General features: G+C 41.8%; 1 protein-coding gene across 15 annotated transcripts in view; it reads left to right on the top strand.

Moving 5' to 3' along the window:
- IKZF1 (IKAROS family zinc finger 1) overlaps positions 1 to 19,396 on the top strand; it is a 70,297-nt gene that overhangs the window by 16,292 nt on the left and 34,609 nt on the right. For all 15 annotated transcript variants that reach the window (XM_075744756.1, XM_075744761.1, XM_075744755.1 and 12 more), the window contains exon 3: positions 5,797 to 5,916. In XM_075744756.1, the coding sequence (XP_075600871.1) occupies positions 5,797 to 5,916 (120 nt within the window). The remainder of the gene's footprint in view (positions 1 to 5,796; positions 5,917 to 19,396) is intronic.

Genomic DNA, 19,396 nt, shown 5'->3' with positions numbered 1-19,396 from the left:
TGCCCGCTGCTACTTGCATGAGCTCCTGGGAGCAGGAGCACTGACCTCCTCTTCCTCTGCAGCAGCACAGGCTCCCCTGGATACTCACACCTAACCTTTGTGGTATTTTTCACCACGGCATTAATCTCCTACCTCTTACCAGGGCATTTGTTTTTTTCCCCCCCCCCCCCCCCCTCTTCTTTTGGCATGGGAAGGAGCAGTGTAGGAGATGCTACTTGATTGAAGGAATGGATTAGAAGGTCACACATTTTGCATTCCTTATGGACTGCCTCTCCCCTCGACAGGAAAGATATTCAAGAAACTTTGCCATTTTGAATGTTTGTGTGTATGTACATATATACATAATATAGGGTTATCTGTGTATATAATTTGTAGCTCCTAAAGTTGTCCAGGATTTGAACCACTGTAGTACTCTCTGGTGCCCTTAAGCTTTTCTAGCAAATCATGCTGATGAGAATAGTACTCTTCTGTGATGAGAGAGGTTTCTCTTACAGAAAAAGAAAAAAAAATCAGTGTAAGAGGAATTTTACCTCTGACAAGAGGTAGACCTACATAAACAGATTACAGAAAAAAAAAAAAATCTGCTTTGAACTCTTCCTGCTGTTCCTGTCACTGAGCATCTGGTACTTTCTGTGAGCAGAGGCTGAGTTGTATTGGGTTGTTAGCTGGATTTGTGAGCAACTAGCCAAAGAAAGAACTTGTGACTTTATTTTCATTTATGATCTGAGTTGTGTGTGAACTCAGCCTTCTGGAAACAGGAGTTTGTCAGATTAGGTTCCACAGATATTGGCTCTTCATAAGCTCTTACTAGACCTCAAAAGTTGAGGATCTGAAGGTACTGGGATGTTACCTGCTTCTTTCTCATAGGCTGGTGAATCCAGAAAGGAGTTTTCCTGCTCTCCTCCTCCTCCTGGGGTTCTGTGTGCTTCTAGGATGCTTCCTTGTATGATGAGGGAGCTCTACTGTATATTGGGAAGCAGTTAGATGATTGCACAGTTTCAGGAGTGTGAGATTGTCTTGTCAGCTGAAAAACACTTTTATTTATTTCTCCTACCCTGTGAGTAATCCTTGTCAGGTGCAGTTTACTCCCTGAGCCTCTGGAATTAGGTGACTTGGTTCACTAGCACACTTGGTTGTGTGCTTTAAAAAAATAAATTAAGAAATAAAATTAGTTCAGAGGGTTTCTTTGGGGGTTTTGTTTTGTTTTTTAACCCAGAAATAAAATAGGTCTTTAGAAACAGTATTCTCAGCTCAAAAGCAGTGCTTTGCAGCCATGTGCTTTATGCAGCTGTAGCTGACTCAGGTGTGGCAGGGGTGAGACAGGCCAAGAGAGTGCAAAAACTTAGTGTGAGCGAGCCAAACCCTGTGTGCGCACAGGCATTCCCGCTTCTGGGAATCCAGGCATGGCTAACTCCTAGAGGAACTGAAATACCGTGTGACTAGCGCAGAGTTCACACTTTTTATTTTTCTCCTGAAAGTGATATTTCATGAGGCAAGCAGTTGCAGTTCTGAAATGAGGAGAGAGCTGACATACATTTAACCAAACAGTATCCGGCACCCATACAAGAGAGTCAGAAAACATAGATAATATCTCACTTAACAAGCAGTATTTTTCCTGCCTTTTTTTTTTTTTTTTTTTTCTTTCTCAGTTCTAGGGCCTAACAGTTAAGGAAGGTGAAAAAACAGTACAAATGTTTCCACATCTAACGTAAAAAGATCCCCCTAGCACCGACCAGGCTGTGCCACTCTCTGCAAAAGCAGGAAGAAGAGTTTTGCATTTGATGTTATTGCTAGGTCCTGGGAAGGTGGAAATGAATCTATCTTGAGCTGGTATCTCATACCTGAGAGCCTGGCTGCTATCCCAGAGCATCACATCACCTTCTCATCACCAGAGATTTGAGGTTCCACTAGTGAAAAGGGAACTTGAATTGGGTTGTGATTCTCATCCAGAAAAATGTGTATGTTGCTTTTCTTGCATAACTTCTCCAGTGATTCCAGTGTTTCCATAGGAAACCACCCACAGGTATTAAATACACCCAACATTAGTTTCTGAAAGGATAGAGAATGAGATTTCTGTAAGAAATCCTGCCCTGGCTTTCTTTTTAACAGTCGTAGCTCCAGCAGGACCATCCTGAATTGCTCATTCAGCATGAATTGAATTGCTCTCAGAACTGAATGGAAATGTTAAAGCAACACCAGGCTATGGACTTTGGTAGGAATAAAGGATGGATAAAACCTTACTGGGCTGGGCACTTTTTTCCCTTTCTCTCTTTCCTCAAGTCTTTATTTCTAGGGTAGAGATGAGGAAACTCAAGCAGAGAGAAGTTGAGGGTCTTACCAGGCACAGTTGATAGGTTAGGCACCTCTCTGACACTTTTCATACAGAAATGACAGTGTTTGGAAATCTGAGACCATCTTTCAGAGCTTCAGGATGAATTGCGGGAAAGTATGATACAGCCTGCAATTGAAATTATCTCCATTTATGACTTAACCAAGGGCACAATGAATCAGTGGCAGTGCCAGAAACAGAACTTCAACTCTACAGCTCCCTTGTCTTTTTCGTTTTATAAGTCAGGCGGCTCTTTATATAAATGAAAATGAGAAAAAAAAAAGAAAAAAAAAAAGGGCATCTCCCACCCGAAGATTAGATTGCATTGTTTATGCTGCACTTCTTATTTTTAAACAAAAATATAAAATGGGAATGGAATAAATCTATGGTACTTTGCTCTGTTATATGACATTTTAATAATTTACCCCAGTACTTGCCACTAGGTGGTTTTTTTAGCTCCATCCTTTCAACCAGTTACTGTTCTGGACATGCCTGTTAGAAATTAAATGGGAAACTCTTCCCTCCGTTTCCCCAACCCCTTTCCATTTCTAAATTCATTGGCAAAAGGATGTTAGTGAGATTGCATATCTGTAAAATTACCATGCATTAGTGAACTTATCATGGTGTAACAATTTAGATGTAGTTAAGGCATGAAATATAAATATCATGCTCTAGAATCCAAGACACAGACCTCAACAAATATATCTATTTTAAATCCACTATTTTTACCCTGCCTTTTTGCATGCAGGGATTTCTCGATCATGTGTAACAGGAAGAAATCTAATGATATGAAATGAGTCATTAAAGCCAAGTTTACTAAGTTTTCTTAACTGCAGTCTCCTGCAAAGAGGGAAGCATGCCAGATCTCCGGTTTATGCCCCACCAAGTCTGTGAGGCTTGTCTGATTCATGCCACCTAGGCAAACGGCTATTAATTTAACAAGTAGAAGATTGATATCTGTTTAGTGAACCAAACAGTTCACCATGAACTGCAAAAGTACTGATCTACTAAAAGGTTTCTATTCCAAAAGACTGCTTTGACTTATCTTCAAAGCATCCTACTCAGCCTGCTTATAGTAGGATGCCTAATTACACACTAGGAAAGTTTTGATTTTGTTCACTGTTATCTCATAGGTCAGATGTTATGTATTTATATTAGTTTGTAGACAAAAAAGCCTTCAGGTTTTTAGGGTAAGTGTTCTTCTGAATCTAGACTAAGTCAAAGCATCAACTTCCATCGTTGTAACTGGGAGCACAATTTGAACCTTGGAAGATGCAGGTGGCCTTTAATTAGTGTTACTTTTTAACACATTTCCTTAACCTCCATGTAGTGTCAAGAGAGCTGATTCTGACCAGACCATCTCTTGCCCTCCAATTAAACTTCTGGGTTTTTGTTTTTGTTTTGTTGGGGGGGGGGGGGGAAGTGTTGAAAAAGCTGAAATATTTCAGCTGTGTCTCCTCACCCGTGCATCCTCTCTGTAAGCTCAGTTTAGCAGAATGGGACTTGCACTGGAAAGTTTCTGGCAGTTCTTTAAGTTCCTTACATCCCATGAAAATAGCACAGAAAACTACAGGAATAACTAAATAAGGAGCTAAACAGTGAATGGCAAAAACTGTTTTAATGAGCTTACTTCCTGCTTTTACTCTCTTCTGCTGTAAAATTCATAGTCCTTCTTTTCCATTTACGCAATCCACCTTCACTTTTGCACTCGCATCCAGGGGGTGTGATTTTGCCCATTTAAGAATACCCCGCAGACGCTGGACATGGGAGGGACCTTGTGAAATCACCTAGTCGGCCCCTCTGCCAGTGCAGGACTGTTCCTTCGCTACCCTCGAGTCCTCTGGCTGTGGTTTTTGATGGTTTTTAAATGGTTCACCTGATGCTGCTCCCACCACTTCTGCTCAGAGATTATTCCACAGTCTGATAGACGCATCATGAAGAAATGCAGTCACCCAGTCATTTTGTTTATTTAAATCTAGATGTGTTGGTTACCAACAACCCAAACCAGCTAATTAGGAAGATGACTTAAACCTACCTGTCATTTTTCCCCCCATCATGATCAGTATAGATCAGAAAGCACGATGCTTTGTTCCATCCAGGAGGTTGGGAGGAAATGGTTTTCTTCTTTCATGTCCAATCCATAACTGGCCTCACCAGACTGTTGTCACTTAAGTAAGCTATATTTGTTTTATTTTTTCCTTTTCTGATAAGAGATTTCAGAATTAGTTAATGTTGGCATGTTAATGAGGGAATTCTCATTAGAAAAAAACCCACTAATTTGCTAGGCCTTTGTGCCATGAAATTACTGCCCTTGCTGGGGTGCTGATTGCCACAGGATGTCTAATAGATTGCATCAGTGTAAATTGGTAACATCTCCAATTTGGAGACAAAGGTCTTATGTGAACATTACTGAGTTCAAATCCTGCTCTGGGCCTATTCTGTTCTTTGCTATTAATGCAAAGACCAGCCTTTTACTGATAGTTGATGAAACTAATCACTTAGATAATTCTTTTGGTAGTTGTTTCGAAGGCATGCTTTTGTTACAGATGTGTGAAATCATTTTAAAAGAAGCTCTGCGAGACAGGGATGGTACTGTGGGCAGGACACATACGCTGTGACTGAGAGCTAAACCAAGAAACCTCACCATTTCTGGAAGTGCAATACTTAGCAAGAGAGTTATTTTCCTTATTGTATTGCATTCAGCACTAAAACAATTCCATAATACTTATAACACACTAAAGCACCAGACTGTTTTCTTCTGCAAAACCTTGTGCACATGAGATAGTGAGGTTGGTTGTCTCTTTACAAATAAGAGACTATAAACCCCTTGAAGTCATCCTTTGACTGACCTCTGCTAATTGTACATGTTTTAGGAAGTCCCAGGAGCTACTGAATTACTTGTAGGCAGAAGGACCAGCCAAAGCTTGATCTGTGGGTATTAGTGAAGCTTGCTGAAGATGTAGTTGAATTTTTAGTTGGAGATAAAATTTTCTTTTTTGGGTAGTTCTGTTAGAGCCCCAGAATGCTTATGGGTTAGACTATTTTCGTTGAAGCAAATCCAGATGTGCTCTCAAGGAGCATTTGTGGAAGCAAGAAGAGTTTTTACAAAGATGACCATCTGATAACCTTTGTAATCTGTCAGTCTATGCTGGCGAACCTGGATCTTCTGAGCATAGCACCTGAGAAATATCCATGTGCATTGCAGATATCCAAAAGGATACACAGTTATTAGACTCCAGTAAATTTGGAAGAGACATTGGCCATGCATTCTTTTCACAATTATAATTCCCCTGTATTCAAAAGAAGCTTTCTCTGCAGGACAGCAGGTTTTGGTCCTAAGAATGTCATGCTTTAGTACTGTTTAGGGTTTTTTGTTAAGTTTTATTTGGTTTGTGGTTCCTCTTATGATATTATTTGAAAATGAGGCTACTCTGATGACTCACTGATGTTACTTTCTTCACTACTAGGAAAGGAAAGTCCTCCAATTAGTGATGTCCCTGATGATGCAGATGAACCTATGCCTGTACCGGAGGACCTTTCAACTAGTACTGGAGGACAACAGAGTGCTAAGAATGACAGAGTCTTGGGTAAGATGACTAGTCCACTCTGATAAGAAATATTAGTACATAATATGATATGCCAGTAATGTTAAGGTACTATATAGCAAGCTGGTACGTAAGCAGGTCCTGTGCCTTTTCATCTTGCTCAGCACAGGATTACAGAGGTGCTTACTGGGGTTTTTGTGCAACCTTCTCTTTGGGAAAGGCGTTTTGAAGGACAGCAAGCCTTCTCATTCACAGAGAAGTTATAAAGATCCTACTGTTTATCTTATTTCTAAAGCATGACTGATTGCATGAAATTCTCCACAGGAAAGATGGTTTTCAGTCTGTGTAGGAAATGGAATTAAATATGTGGTTCCAGGTCAAAATTACCTGGACTCAGATTTGATAAAAATTCAGTAAAGTCTCAGGTATTATTAATTTGAATGCTGTCTTGAATGTTATCTGCTATTCAGATTTCTCCAGAAATGCCATATTAGAACACACAGAGTGTTCGTATGTTTCAGATTCCAATATCTGATCTTCATTTACCCTTGTTTTTTTTAAACTGGGAGAACTTTAGGAAACACTTAAATTTTGTTCTTCTAGCTAAAAGTCCACAAGTGATAAAGTCTGTTGGATTAAAATAAATTATTGTCCAGAGACGATTTTGCAAAATGCTGATTCTCCTTAGGGATCCCAGACTCAACACCAAGGACTAGCAATGCTGCTGACTGCTGCATGCATCAGCTCACATGTAGTCCACTAAAAAGGACTAGATGATATTACTTGAGCATGATGCTTGTTTACTAGTAGGGGGAAAAAAAAAAAAAAAAGGACAATGACTGCCAGAGTGCTGTGATCAATATCCTATACAATAAAAATATTTCAGGAGAGGAGTGACTATCAAAATATGTGTGTTTATCCACAAATAAAAGTATTGCTCATCACTTTTACATTCCTATTTTAAGAATGAGGGTCAAGGTGGAAGATTGTTTACACAAAGATTGCAAGTGCCTTTGCATGTTTATTGTCTAAGGAAGTCCAATAAAGGTGGAAAGGGAGGCACAGAAGGCAAAATAAGCAAGTCAAGGTAATACAGCAGGATGGTGTCAGCATTAGGGACAGAACCTACTCCCAAACTTCAGCACTAGCTAGTAGAGAATGCAGCATCTTATGCATCTTCATGTTATTTAACACTTGATCCCCTCTTACCAAAAATGTGAGCGTAAAGTTCAGCTCCTACATGCATACTGACATACCTTACGAACAAATTCATTTTAAAAAATGTTTTTTAATAATATGGTCACTTCCCTAGTGCTTTGTTTCTCAGTCCAAAGGTCTTTAGCCAAAATCTTGCTTTTACAGCTTGTGTGTCACCTCAGTAAATTGAGTTAAGCCTCCTTTCTCCCACAGTAACTAAACCTTACAAAATATTTAAGCCTTGATTTAAAAAAAATAATAATTTTTAAAAAATCCCTTGTTCAAACCCAAATAAACACACACGATTTTTGATTGCATTTAATTTACTTCACCTCGCAAATATCATACAGAACCAGCAAAGATGAAATTTATATTTGCTGATGATGTAATGATTCTCCCAATAGTTCAATTGCATATCAATATAAACTTATATTAAAAGTTACTGTAATAAATGAAGGAGAAAATGTTTTCTTTGGTGTCCTAAATATGATCAGTTCCATCTGTTGTTCTCATTAGTTTTACTTTGTGCACTCAGCAATAAATTAGATTTTCCATGTCCTGACTTCAACATTTTTTCTACAGCCACTTTCTCTACCCATAACTCTTTGGTTTCGAAGGGTCACATCTTGTAGTGAGACATTTACCATAGTCAACAGAAACAAAGACAATTCACAGTACTCTCTTTCATGGATGATCTTAACTGTAGGTATCAACTCCTGCGTTTGCAATGTTTGTCTTTTCTGTAAACCTGCATACACTCTCACCTCTTCTCCTGCTACTTTTTCTAGCCCTAAAGTAACTTTTTGAAAGCAGTATACTGAAAAAACTAATTCTCCTTTTTTACAGAAAGGGTCTGAACACATGCTCCAAACATATCAGGAGCCGTATGATTGCTATGCACATTCTGGATCATTGTCAAAAGAAAATCTGTTAGAGATAAGCCAATGCCTTAGGAGTGGTGTTTGGCCTATACGATCCCATATATGTTTTAGGGATGAAGGGGACTGTCTTTCCAAGTAGGCAGCGGCACGGCAGTGTAGACAGTGCAGTGCTGTCATCTCTAAGTCCTAAGATCTGTTTCTCACCTCTATTTATCACCACACTTAGGTAGAAAAGGATGATCTGAAAACGTAGTTTGAAGAATGATAGATAGGTGGGAGAGAGTTGTAAAGACCCACTGATATTATATATTTCTTGTAGCTGGGAGACAGACTGTGGCCTATGATAACTGACAGGCGATGCACATGAGCACATATGACCAGGCAACAATTTTTCTCTCTGTGACTTTCCTAATGTCCCATCTGCTCCCTTTGTCAAACAGGAATCCCCTGTGCACTTTGCTGGTTTTCAACATATGATTTACAGTGCATTCCACTTAATCTCTAACGCCCTGAGAGATCAGCATGCACTGAGGAAGGGTAGTTTGAGTCAGACATTTATGGAAGAGGACCACTAGGCTCTGGAGGACTTTTTTGTACATGTAGTGTTATAGAGGTAACAACAGAAATTGCAGGGGTTTTTAATGAAAAAAATCTTACTAAAATTAGGTGAGAAATCTGTTTTTAATTTTAATCAGCCTGTGAGATAGAAATGTTCAAATGACCGTTTGCTTACTCAGATTTGTAGTAACGCTTCATGAAACCTTTAACCCTTGGAGTCAAAAGTTTAATTACCTTTTTCATCAATTTAGCATTTTAAAGGTCAAAGATTAGGGGAAATAAGCTATTTTTAGAAAAGAAAGATAGGCTCTAGCTCCTCTGCGTGTTTTCAAAAATCTCCTTTCTTGCTTCTTCCAACCGTAGACTGAGAATTGAACGTGGTGCTATAGATATGATAGAGAGAACCATTTGAAACATCTCTCCCGCTCTGAGAATGAAGGTCTAGTAGACTTCAGAAGTTAAAGTACTCAATTAACTAGCCAGATTTTATTGGGTGCCTTCAGATTTTGAGTGTCTCACTTAAAATGACTAGAGAGGGTGCAAATTTCATAAGGGAGGTGACAGAGGTTCACGAAATGTATGTTTTGACTTGTGACCCCCGACAGAAGCACCCAAGACATAGGTTGCTTCTGACCAATGCAAAAAATGATAAGCAGATGTGAAAAGGTCATTTGTGGAAGTAAAGTCATCAACAGTTTCTAGTGATAACGCCAAGCAGCACAGCAAAGCAGAAACATATTAAAAGTTGTGTTCTGGTCACTGCTATGTCTCTTCATTTCCTTGATGAGCTTGCTATATTTTTAATGTTGTAACTCTCAGAATGCCACCATGTGTTGAGCAGCTTTCTCCTGCAAACTTCATTTCTGCTGCTCTGTCCACTAGATCTTCTTCCTTCCTTGACCTCTTCTTCACCCCAAATTTCCTTCTCAGGCTGATCTGGCACCTATGACTTTTTTTTTATTTTTTTACTCTGTTCACCCACCTGCTCTACATTTAGGTTTTTCTAGAAAACACAGGGATCCTTTTCAGATAAGCAAAAAGCTAGATTTTCATAGCTCTTTAAGGCACTAGGGACTCTGTTTTTCTCTCTCTCCTAAATATCCTTTTGAAATTTGGATTTAAGTTATTTAGAAATATGCATCCCTCTGAAATTCCATTCCATTAAGAGTTAGTGCTTTGTAGCCTATTTTGGACAGGCAGCCCTATTTCCCATGCTAACCTACAACATAGGAGCTGATTTGAAATATCTTCTGCTGATTCTTACTGCCTCTATTCAAGTTTTAGGTTAAATGTTGCGTGCACCTTTTGTGGATAATCAGTACTGAACATCCTGTATGTGGTAGACGGTTGCAATTTTGGGCTGTTTCTGCCCTGGGACTGTATCCTAAATCAACCCACGTGTGGGAAGCTGTAGGTCAGACCCCACGTCATGCAGAAAAAGCCATTTGCTGCAGTGGTATCATTTGCCTAGAAAGGCAAGCAGTATCTTCTGTTATCCATCACTGCCCATACTGCACCTGGCCATCGATGGGTAAGAACCAAAAAGCCATCTCACAGCGTTCCTGGCCTCAGAAAGAGGCTGTGGGCTCACCATTTCTGCACAGGCAGCTGTCTGATGCTGAAGATGACCATTTGGATTTCCAACACAGAAGTCAAGGGTTTCTCACCGAAAAAGATTATCAGATGGACCTGGAATATATAATGCATACAGATATTCTTCTGTATATAAGAATATATTCTTCTTCTATATATATACATATATATGTATACAGAGAGGATGAGGTGGGCAGAATTAATCTCACAAAATTGGCTTGAAACTGTTGGAGAGCTGACAGAAGATGCCCAAAGTAACAAGTCAAAGTGATCCTAGACATCAATAGAAGACAGATGAGATTTATATGAAGCTAGAAACTTTCTATTTCTTTAAAATACAGGACACTAGTATGGGAGGAGACGTTAAAAGGAAAGAGCTTTTTGAAATTTTTCTCCTCCAGTGAGAACTGTCAAGTGACTGATGTTACCTCCCTCCCACAACCCAGCTATTGAAGCAGAAGCCTGCATAGCTGCAGAGCCTCGGTGCCTGGCATCACCGAGAACCTTCGCATCTTGGGGTCTTCCCTGCCGGCCACAGGCATTCAGAGGTGGTAACCTGCATGAGCAGCTAGTTACTGGTGCAGGCGAGTGTCCTCACTCTGAGCTGCTTCGGTGCTTTATTTCCTTAAAAGGAGCTCAGCCATTTGAGAACACGGACACAGGCATTGCTGAGGGGCCACCAGGCCAACCACAACAGCTTGCCATTACATCAATCTGCTGCAACTCACACATAGCTGGGTGGAGGCAGAGTGAAAATGTGGAAAGGCTGCAGATGGAGGGGAGAAGGGAGAAAAGCCAAAAGGGGAAGTGCCCCACCCCAGCTTGCAAAATCAGTCCTGTTGCTTGAGACAGGTCCAGCTCACAGCTGCCCCAGCACTTCTGTAGGGCAGGGAAAGGGGCTGAGGAAAAAGGCTGCCAGAGCTAAACATCTTTGCGTGCTCCTCCTGTAGGGGTTCAGTGGCTGTGAAGGCAGCGTGTTGTGCATGAGTAATGAATTGCACGTGTGGCATGTGTGCACGTGGAGACATAATCATTCAGAGAACTACAGTAACTTGGAGGGCTGTGCAATGTGTTTTACTTGCTCAGGTTTCAGATGGACACCTCTGTTGCTCAAAGGTATGAAAGTGTGTAGGAGCTGATGAGCCTTTGTAAATAATTGCTGATAATTGCTGTCTCACCTGATGTAGTCCTACTGGCTCTGAAAGCAGAGAGAAAATTTGTTTCAAGATACTTCGGAGGGCTTTAAGAATTGTCTTTAACCCTCCACAATGAAATGGCTTGAAAGTCCAACTGAGGAGGCTTCTCAAGGAATTGAAAAACTTGTAACTAAAATATTTTAGGAACTTTTAGAAATAGGGAAGTTGGGAATCTCCCCTCTTATTTGGTCCAAAGCCCCTATTTCTAGCCCCGAAGTCCCAGTCCCCAGTATGGACTGGTATTGCATGCTCTGAGCCCCTGCCAGTATGACTTACCTGCTTTTAAGGGTAACGTGGGAGATATTTTTATCAGGATTATTCTCATTTTGTATGCAAAACTCTCCTGGGAATTTGTATGGAAAAGGATGGGGGTGGTTTAGTGGGAGAAGACGTGACAAATTTCATGAATGACCTTATATATCCTGTATGGGATATATGGTATATACCAACCTTCAAAGGTATGTTTTACATGTGCATAGTGTGAAACAGCATGCTAGAGTGAGGTGCAGAAGGCCCAGGTATACAGGACCACTGGGAAGCTGTGGAATTATTCACACCGTCAGAGACAAGTTCTGCTCAATGTAATGACTTAGGACTTAGCAAAAATGTGCACGAATTTTCACAAGGCCAGTGGAAAACGACCCTCTTACTGAAGGCAAATTCCTTTATCGACTTTAAAAATGCTTGCTGCAAGTAATGGAGGGTGAACATTTTCAAAACGCCAATTTGCAAGTAGTTTCTCGAAGGGAGGGCGAGCCGGTCTGGAAAGGAGAGGTGCTGCAGTGCCAGCATAGGCTGTGCTCTATTAGCACAGTTACCTCAGCTTGTGCAAAGCTGGGGCAGAGCCACTGTGTAAGCAGGCATGTAAAAATTTGTGTTCTGATGCAATAAGAGTGTGTGATAAAATTAAATCCTTGAGAACAGAATTGATCCTAAAAGAGAATTGTACTTTTCCAGTGATTTTTATTTAGTTCTGCGAGGAGTTTTTCCAGTCCTGGCTCGTGTGGTAGAAGTATGGTTTCTGTTGCCACTGTGTGGCAACCTGACGTTGCAGTGGGTGGTGAAGCTATGGGGTTTTTCCCCTTATTTCTCCAAAGCTGCGTAGCTCGTGGAGCTGTGGCTAATTCAATGAGTGCCTGCTGGGTACTGCTGTGCTTTCAGAAAGGAGCATCAGTGCAAAAGCCAGGGAAAGCCCAGGAGCCGTGCAAGTTTTGTTTTTTCAGGGCTGGAAAGCGGCGAGCGTTGCTTCAACTGGAGAGATGCAGTGTGTTTAGCTGTGTGGCTTTTAGGTACGGATACTGAGCCTGCTGATCTAATCTGCAGTTAGAGGAAGTTGTCTTTATCTGAGCAGAAGAGATGGGCCTCAGAGATAAGCCCCATTCTAGCTCAGGAGTTAAAATTATCTAGCAGGATCTCAGCCGTGGCTGCAGCACGACACAGAAATACAGGGCTCTGGCTGGAAGGGGGGCATATTTTAAGCCGGGGAGGACCACGATAACTGCAGCTTGATAAACCTCAGGCTATTTTAAGGGAATGATTCTGCATCAAAAGGTTGGATGGACCTCCCAACACCAGCTGTCCCTCTAGTCTGTATTGTTTCTTGCTTGCTCTTTGTTGTAGGCTTGCTTTTTTCTCGTTCAACCCGAGTACTCTTCAGGATTGTACCCTGAGTAAAAAGCTTAACCTCTGGACTAAGGCTCAGTATAGGGACTGCCTGCCTCCACAGAGGCACCGTTTTGGAACAAGCTGCTGTTTTGATTTTGTTTAGCCTCTCCTCACGCTCCTGTAATTGCAACAGCCGCTGTGGTGCTCCCTGGGAGGAGACTGTTTCTGGCTGCAGAGGACCTGCAGTGATGCTCTCCCCTCAGGTGCGAGCTGCCCAGGTTTTGTCCCACAGCAAAATGTGCAAACACAGTGCCACTGTGGCTGCATCCTTGCATTACAGATTTGCAGGGAAGGATTTACAGCATGGCGGTGCCACCACAGGTTTCTCCAGCGCAGGTTTCTCCAGTGTAGAACAAGCCCTTTATGGTAAAGACCGGGGGATGGAAGGAGCTGTAGTCCTAAAGTCAGGAGCAAACACCACTTATTGCAGCAGGACAGAGATCTGCCCCCAAACCTTTCTCGCTGAGATCACTATGTGAGGTTTCTTGAAGCCCCAAAAGATGGTGTCTGTGGAAAAAGCTTTGCCCCACGTGCAGTAGGTAGGTATGCCACAGCAGCCAGTGCAGGTTCACACTCGGCGTGTCGTTTATGGTGAAAAAGTGTGACCACAACAAGCTGTTAACTTGTGACGGTGGTGCAGCCAGCACCTCAGGATTTCGGCCTCCAGAGACAGCTTGTGGGAAACTCCAGCCTACCTCAGCTAGCTGCCTCCCTGAACAAGCGAGCGAGCAGAGCAGCAGACCAAAAGCAGGTTAGACCTGCAGCCTGCAAGGTGAGATGCTTTCTGTGCCAGTGAGTGAACTCCGTGTTGTAAAGGTGCACGTGCAGGGAACGTAATCCCTAGTAAAGCAACCCATTTGGTGTGTGCTTCTCTTTCTTTGTTTTTTACACACTTTTAAGTTATGAATAGTGCCTAGTTCTTATACCCACTGCAGTTTAGGGACATGTTTCCCCGAAGCATTTAGGTGTCTTAGTTTATAGGCATAAGAAGAGATCCCAAGAAGGTTCCTAATCTATCATTCCACCATCAGCCGTAGCAACATCCCAGGCACCGAATGGGATTTTTGCAAGTGAATAACTCCTACTCCATTGATGTAAATAATATTTCAACCCTAACATGCCAAAATCCATACCTAAAAATGGGATTAAGAACCCCATTGAAGGTTGGCAAAGAACTAGTAAATGCAGAGCAAGCACAGAATTACTCTCAATTTCCAACCAAAACAGGGCTGATCCAAAAAGAAAAGTTAAGGTCCATGTTTTGCTCTTTGGTTTTCACCTTCCATTTCCCCCATTTCTCCTCCCCTAAAGACAGTCCAAAATTATCTCATTTGCGAAGTGTAATAAATACAGCAAAAGTGGAGAAATGTGACAGAACGAATTGACTTCCACTCTTCCAAGCCACATATCAGAGTTTAAAGACAAAACAAAACAAAACAAAAAAACAAACAAAAAACCAGAAGAGACTGAAGAGTAAGGAGAACTTTCACACAAGCCAGTTGTTGGTTTTGTTTTTTTTTTTTTTACCCTGGAAATGTTGCTTCTGAGGAAGTGGCTCTTACCAGAGTTTTCAGTAACTTCTAGATTATTTTATGGAACAACGTAAGAACTCGCCTGCTTCCTGACCCCTCCTTTAAAAAAAAAAATAAAAATTGAGAGCTTTAAAGGGAATTACTAATTCCTTCATAAAACAGACAGTATCTGCACATGATTTTGCCCTCCCTGCTGATTAAGTAACGTAACAGAAATGTTTAATGCAATGGAAAGGTGGGTTTTAACTAAAGTTGGCGACACTTTCAGCTTGTGTTGCAATTAATAGAAGAGGAAATATTCATTCTCCATATTTCATCATTTAAAAGCATCCTGTATTTGTAAGAAGCTGTGATCAGCCAACATCCCCGCTATGGATTTGAACTTCCCAAATCTTTGGTGGTTTTTGTGTTTTGGTTTTTGCCTAAGCTCAGAGCTTTGCATTCTGATTTTTAATGATGGCTTAGGGGTTTTTTTGGAGGGCGATCAGTCCCTTCACATTCACAGTACTGTGCACTTCAGTATTATATGGACTAAGCTACTGAGCCTGTTTTTTCCTGCTGTAAATACGTGTTGCAACGCTCGGAAGTGGTGGCAGTGGTTGGTGCTGAAGCGGGATGGTTTCATTAGCACCGACATGGTGACTGCCAGCTAGGGAACTCTGCAGCCCTTGTGCTGCATCTGGGTTTCAGAAATACTTTTCTGGATTTTTCCATATAAGAATTTATTTTCAGAGGAGAACAAAGCACACACATACAGAACTCACTATGAAATATTTGCCTTATTGCGGGGTGAACTGAGACCCACTGCTTGGTTTTTGTGCCCAGATTTGCAAAGGGAAAGAAACACCTATGTGACCGAGGGAAGTGTCGAATTGTCCGTGACCCATCCCTACCCCGACCCCCAGCTGGCTGTATGCACAATTCGGGCTGTGCACGTCTCTGTCTCTCCTGAGCAGAGCAGAGCACCCCTCCTGGATTCCCCAGGTTGAAGCCATGAGGGAAGAGGTGAGAACATCCCTTCTGCACTGACATGGCCCCTTCCTTTCCGAGTCAGGGTTTATCCTTTTTCCTCCCAGAATCCAAATCATTTTGTAAGCGGCATCTCCTGTCGCTGGACGCTGGAGGGGGAGGTGCGGAAGCCCTGACGGCCAGCGTGGTCACTGGGACTTCGTCTGCTGCAGGTGCAGACCTACAACAATTTATCTTGAAGTCAAATGGGAACTAGGCTTTTCTGGGGAGGAGTTGAGCTTCCTGCCCATTTGTCCACATAATGGCAAGTAGAAATAAAAATGAGAAATTATAATTGTGGTAGCAAAAGACTTCAGTGGCTTTGGAGCCCAACACATGTAAAAGACGAGGAAGGAATAATGGTAATGAGGCATTACCTCCGGTGTAGCAACACATTTGTTTAATCTTACCACCACATTGCTAGTAGATCCTAGTAAAATTGGTATCTTTTCATGGGCTTATTGTGGTGTTAAGTAAGTGGAATATTTTTTTCTCCTTGAAAAACAAACTAGAGAAGTCTGATATTGTTTATTCTGTAATTACACATTAATGAGTCTGTACTTTCACTATTCAATGTAACCATTGCTAATAAGCTCCTTCCGGTGTGCCATGAAAGCGATGGATTTATACAATGCATGATTTAGCCCTTGGGGTTAAGGAGACGATGCAAAAATATTTTTCATTTCTAAAACTTCTTCTAATTCATTTCTTCTCTTTAATACTCCCTTTGAAGTTTGAAATGGCAATATATTTTCCAGCCAACAGGAACCATTTATTCCATTTTCTCTCTTTTGCACATGCAAATGCACACACATACACACATGTATGTACAAGTGTGTGTCTGTCAGTACACATAAGGTTATATGCCTGCAAAGTCAAATGCCTCTGTGTGTATGTCTGTGTAAAAAAACCCTAAAAACCAGCACATGTATGCAGAAGAGCATTTATCTTGAAAGCTGAGCTTTTCATTCTTTTTAAGAGAGGAAAAAAAAAGACCTATCAAACATACACTCTGCAAAATAAACTCACGTCAAAAATATTTTTTTCAAACCTAAAAGAGGAAAAAGTTAGTTCCTGCTAATTTGTCTGTATCCCTATAAGAAACCTAAGCGTAAATTCCATTTGGGAAGTGGGCAGCAGCTGAGGAAGATGGGCTTGTACCCGTTGTGGCTTTTGCAGTCTGTGTCGAGCTGCCGGGCTGAGGTGGCTGTGAAGGCAGACGAGGTCATGGTACAGGAGGGACCACCAAGGAGTTCGTGAAGAAAGGGGGAGCTGGGGAAAGGAGAGAGAGAGACGCGTGCCCCCTCTCAATCCTTCCCGTGGAGTTCCCTGCCCGAGGTGATGCCTGGGAGAAGCTCTCCTGCCTGCCACTGCTGGCTCAGAGTGAAGGGGGACCTGGGCTCCCGGGATCCTCCCCTGCAGTTCATAAGTGCTGTTCCTTCCTACGTTCAGCTGGTTTATTTGCTTAATTTCTTACAGTATTAGTCAGGTAAGGTCTGTAATGGAGAGTGAGGGATATGACAATGAAATGTTTTTATCCAGAAGATTCATTTACAGTCCTATACCAAATTTAGGATGGCACAGTGAAGCTTTGGGGCACGTCTGGTCCTCACAGCAGAAGGATAGATGGCTGACTATTGAAATAATCTAATGGAAAATGCAGATATAATATCTTGTATCTCTCATTTGAGATACAGCTTTCCACTAAAAGCTGATGCATGCCTAACTCGATAACTTTCTTAGAGATGTTTCAGTAGCTGACTGAGCTAATGAATACAACAGCCTGATTAAAAGAACCACTGTAAGAGATGTAGTGATGAACCATTCTGCTCTCCCATCCCAGAAAGCAACAGTGATATTCCAGGAATCTCCTTATGCATGCCTCGGGGAGCTACAGCTGAGTGCAAAATATAACTCCTCACAACAGCCAGGCTTGTTGAGCAAAATGCAGTCACCGGCCTTCCTGTGTGAGGACTGGTTGTTTGCCGTGCAATGATGGGTTTTTTTCACCCCTTTTTTACCCTCAGTGAGACAGAGCACAAATAGTTATATTAGTTGCATACTTCCTGAGAACACAGTGATCCACGCGTTCTGGGCTGCGGGTTGTGTTTTTCACGTTCAGGCATAAGATGGGAGTTCATCAGATAGCAATGGGGAGCTCTAGCAAATAGCACATTTGCATCAGCAGAAACAAATTTCACAAGACTTGCTGGGAAGGTTTGCCACAGCATGCCACGGTCCTGCACTACTACGAGCTGCTGCACATTCATTCGATAAAAAAGATGACAACAGAAAATGAAACTTTTAACGTTCTCTTCTATGAACGCTTGAGAAGCACGTTACCCCGAAGGTGTGAGCCTGTGGCTCACATCAGCTTCGCTGGGACTCCGTGGTGCCTTTGAGGGAAAGGAATTTGAAGCTGTGGATGAGCCATGCTTCGTTTGGTGGCAAGGAGAGCTCTTGGCACTGCTCTGATGCAAGTGACAATCCTGATGTCTAACAGTTTCCAAGAGTCCAAAGGCCTGCCAGTAGGACACTGGGATCACTGGGATCTGGGTGCCTTATGTGCTCAGAGATATTCAGCCAGCATGATTTTGTCTTTTTGTGTTAGACAAGGCAGAAGCAACTTTCCTTGAGATGCTCTCCTCCAAATGAACAAAGCATCATTTTTCAGTCCCGTATTTTTGTCTCTGGTTGCTGACCAGTTTACCAGGTAAAGGTTAATTTTCTGAAGACCAAGTCTGCATGCTTGCTGCAGCCTCTGACAAACTTGCCTGGCCACGACCTGGTTCAGCCTGTATAACCCAATAGCCCAGACTGTATGTCCAGATCTATGAGATCCTAGACAGTGAAGTTAGCAGGATTTCATTTGCTTTCTTGACCTCACACTATCCTCCAACAGTGCAGCACAGCCACGGCACAGATATCAAAATCTGCCTTAGCTAATAAGAAATAGCAACTTCTGTAGAGCTGCTTTGCATTTTAATGGGGAAGATTTTTTACACTTTTCATTTGCCTCACTCTTAGTCCAGCCACACTGGGTGTTAGTATGAAATTTAGGTGCATTATGAATCCTGGATCAAATAGTACTGATGCACCCTTTCTGGCTTGGTAGCAACAAGGAGTTGCAACTTGGTAGTTCATGGAAAAGAAGGTGGTTTCCTAACGTGTAATAGCACATTAGGACACATATTTAGGTGTTTCTACACTTGTAATCCTTCACATTTGGTAAAAATGCAATGCAATGTCTGTGCCTTTGCAGTATTTGAAAAGCACTTTAAACGTAAACTGAGCAGATGCTTTAAAAAGTGACAGAAGGATTCCTCCAAGTATAAGGCACTTACAATATCTAGGACACGCGACTAGGAGCAGAGAGGAAGTTTGACAGAAACTTTGCCTGCTAGACACTTTCAAATATTCCATAAGTGCTGAGAGGGCAGGAAATGTCAATGCTGATGGCCTGAACAGATCATGAACCCCTATGGGAGGCCAAGTTCTGATCACTCTCTGAATGCCTGGCGCCAGTTTTCACAGCACAGATCTTGTTCTAGTTGCGTGTAATTGCGTGTCCTCTGTCCATATTAGCTCTTACCGTTTCTGTAAGACTGGGAAGGGGATTGAATTAAGCTTCAGGTGTTTCTACTGCAATTTCTCTCTAATTGTTTTGTTGGTTTTTATCTATGAATTTGTGTTGTGGCACAGGGTTCCTGGAAAAGGAACAGAGCTCTGTTGCTCTAGACACTGCACAAACACCAACAGCACGCCCCAAAGAGCTTACAATCTAATTAAGGCTATATATATACACATGATTGATTAACAATTCCTAGCCAAGGTAAGTGTGAGGTAGGGCACAATGAGATGTAATCAATTGTGCTGTGGAATCTAAATCATA

This window comes from Balearica regulorum, chromosome 2 (assembly GCF_011004875.1).
Source record: "Balearica regulorum gibbericeps isolate bBalReg1 chromosome 2, bBalReg1.pri, whole genome shotgun sequence".
Taxonomy (NCBI): Eukaryota; Metazoa; Chordata; class Aves; order Gruiformes; family Gruidae; genus Balearica; species Balearica regulorum.
This window is presented reverse-complemented; position numbering and strand designations above follow the sequence as displayed.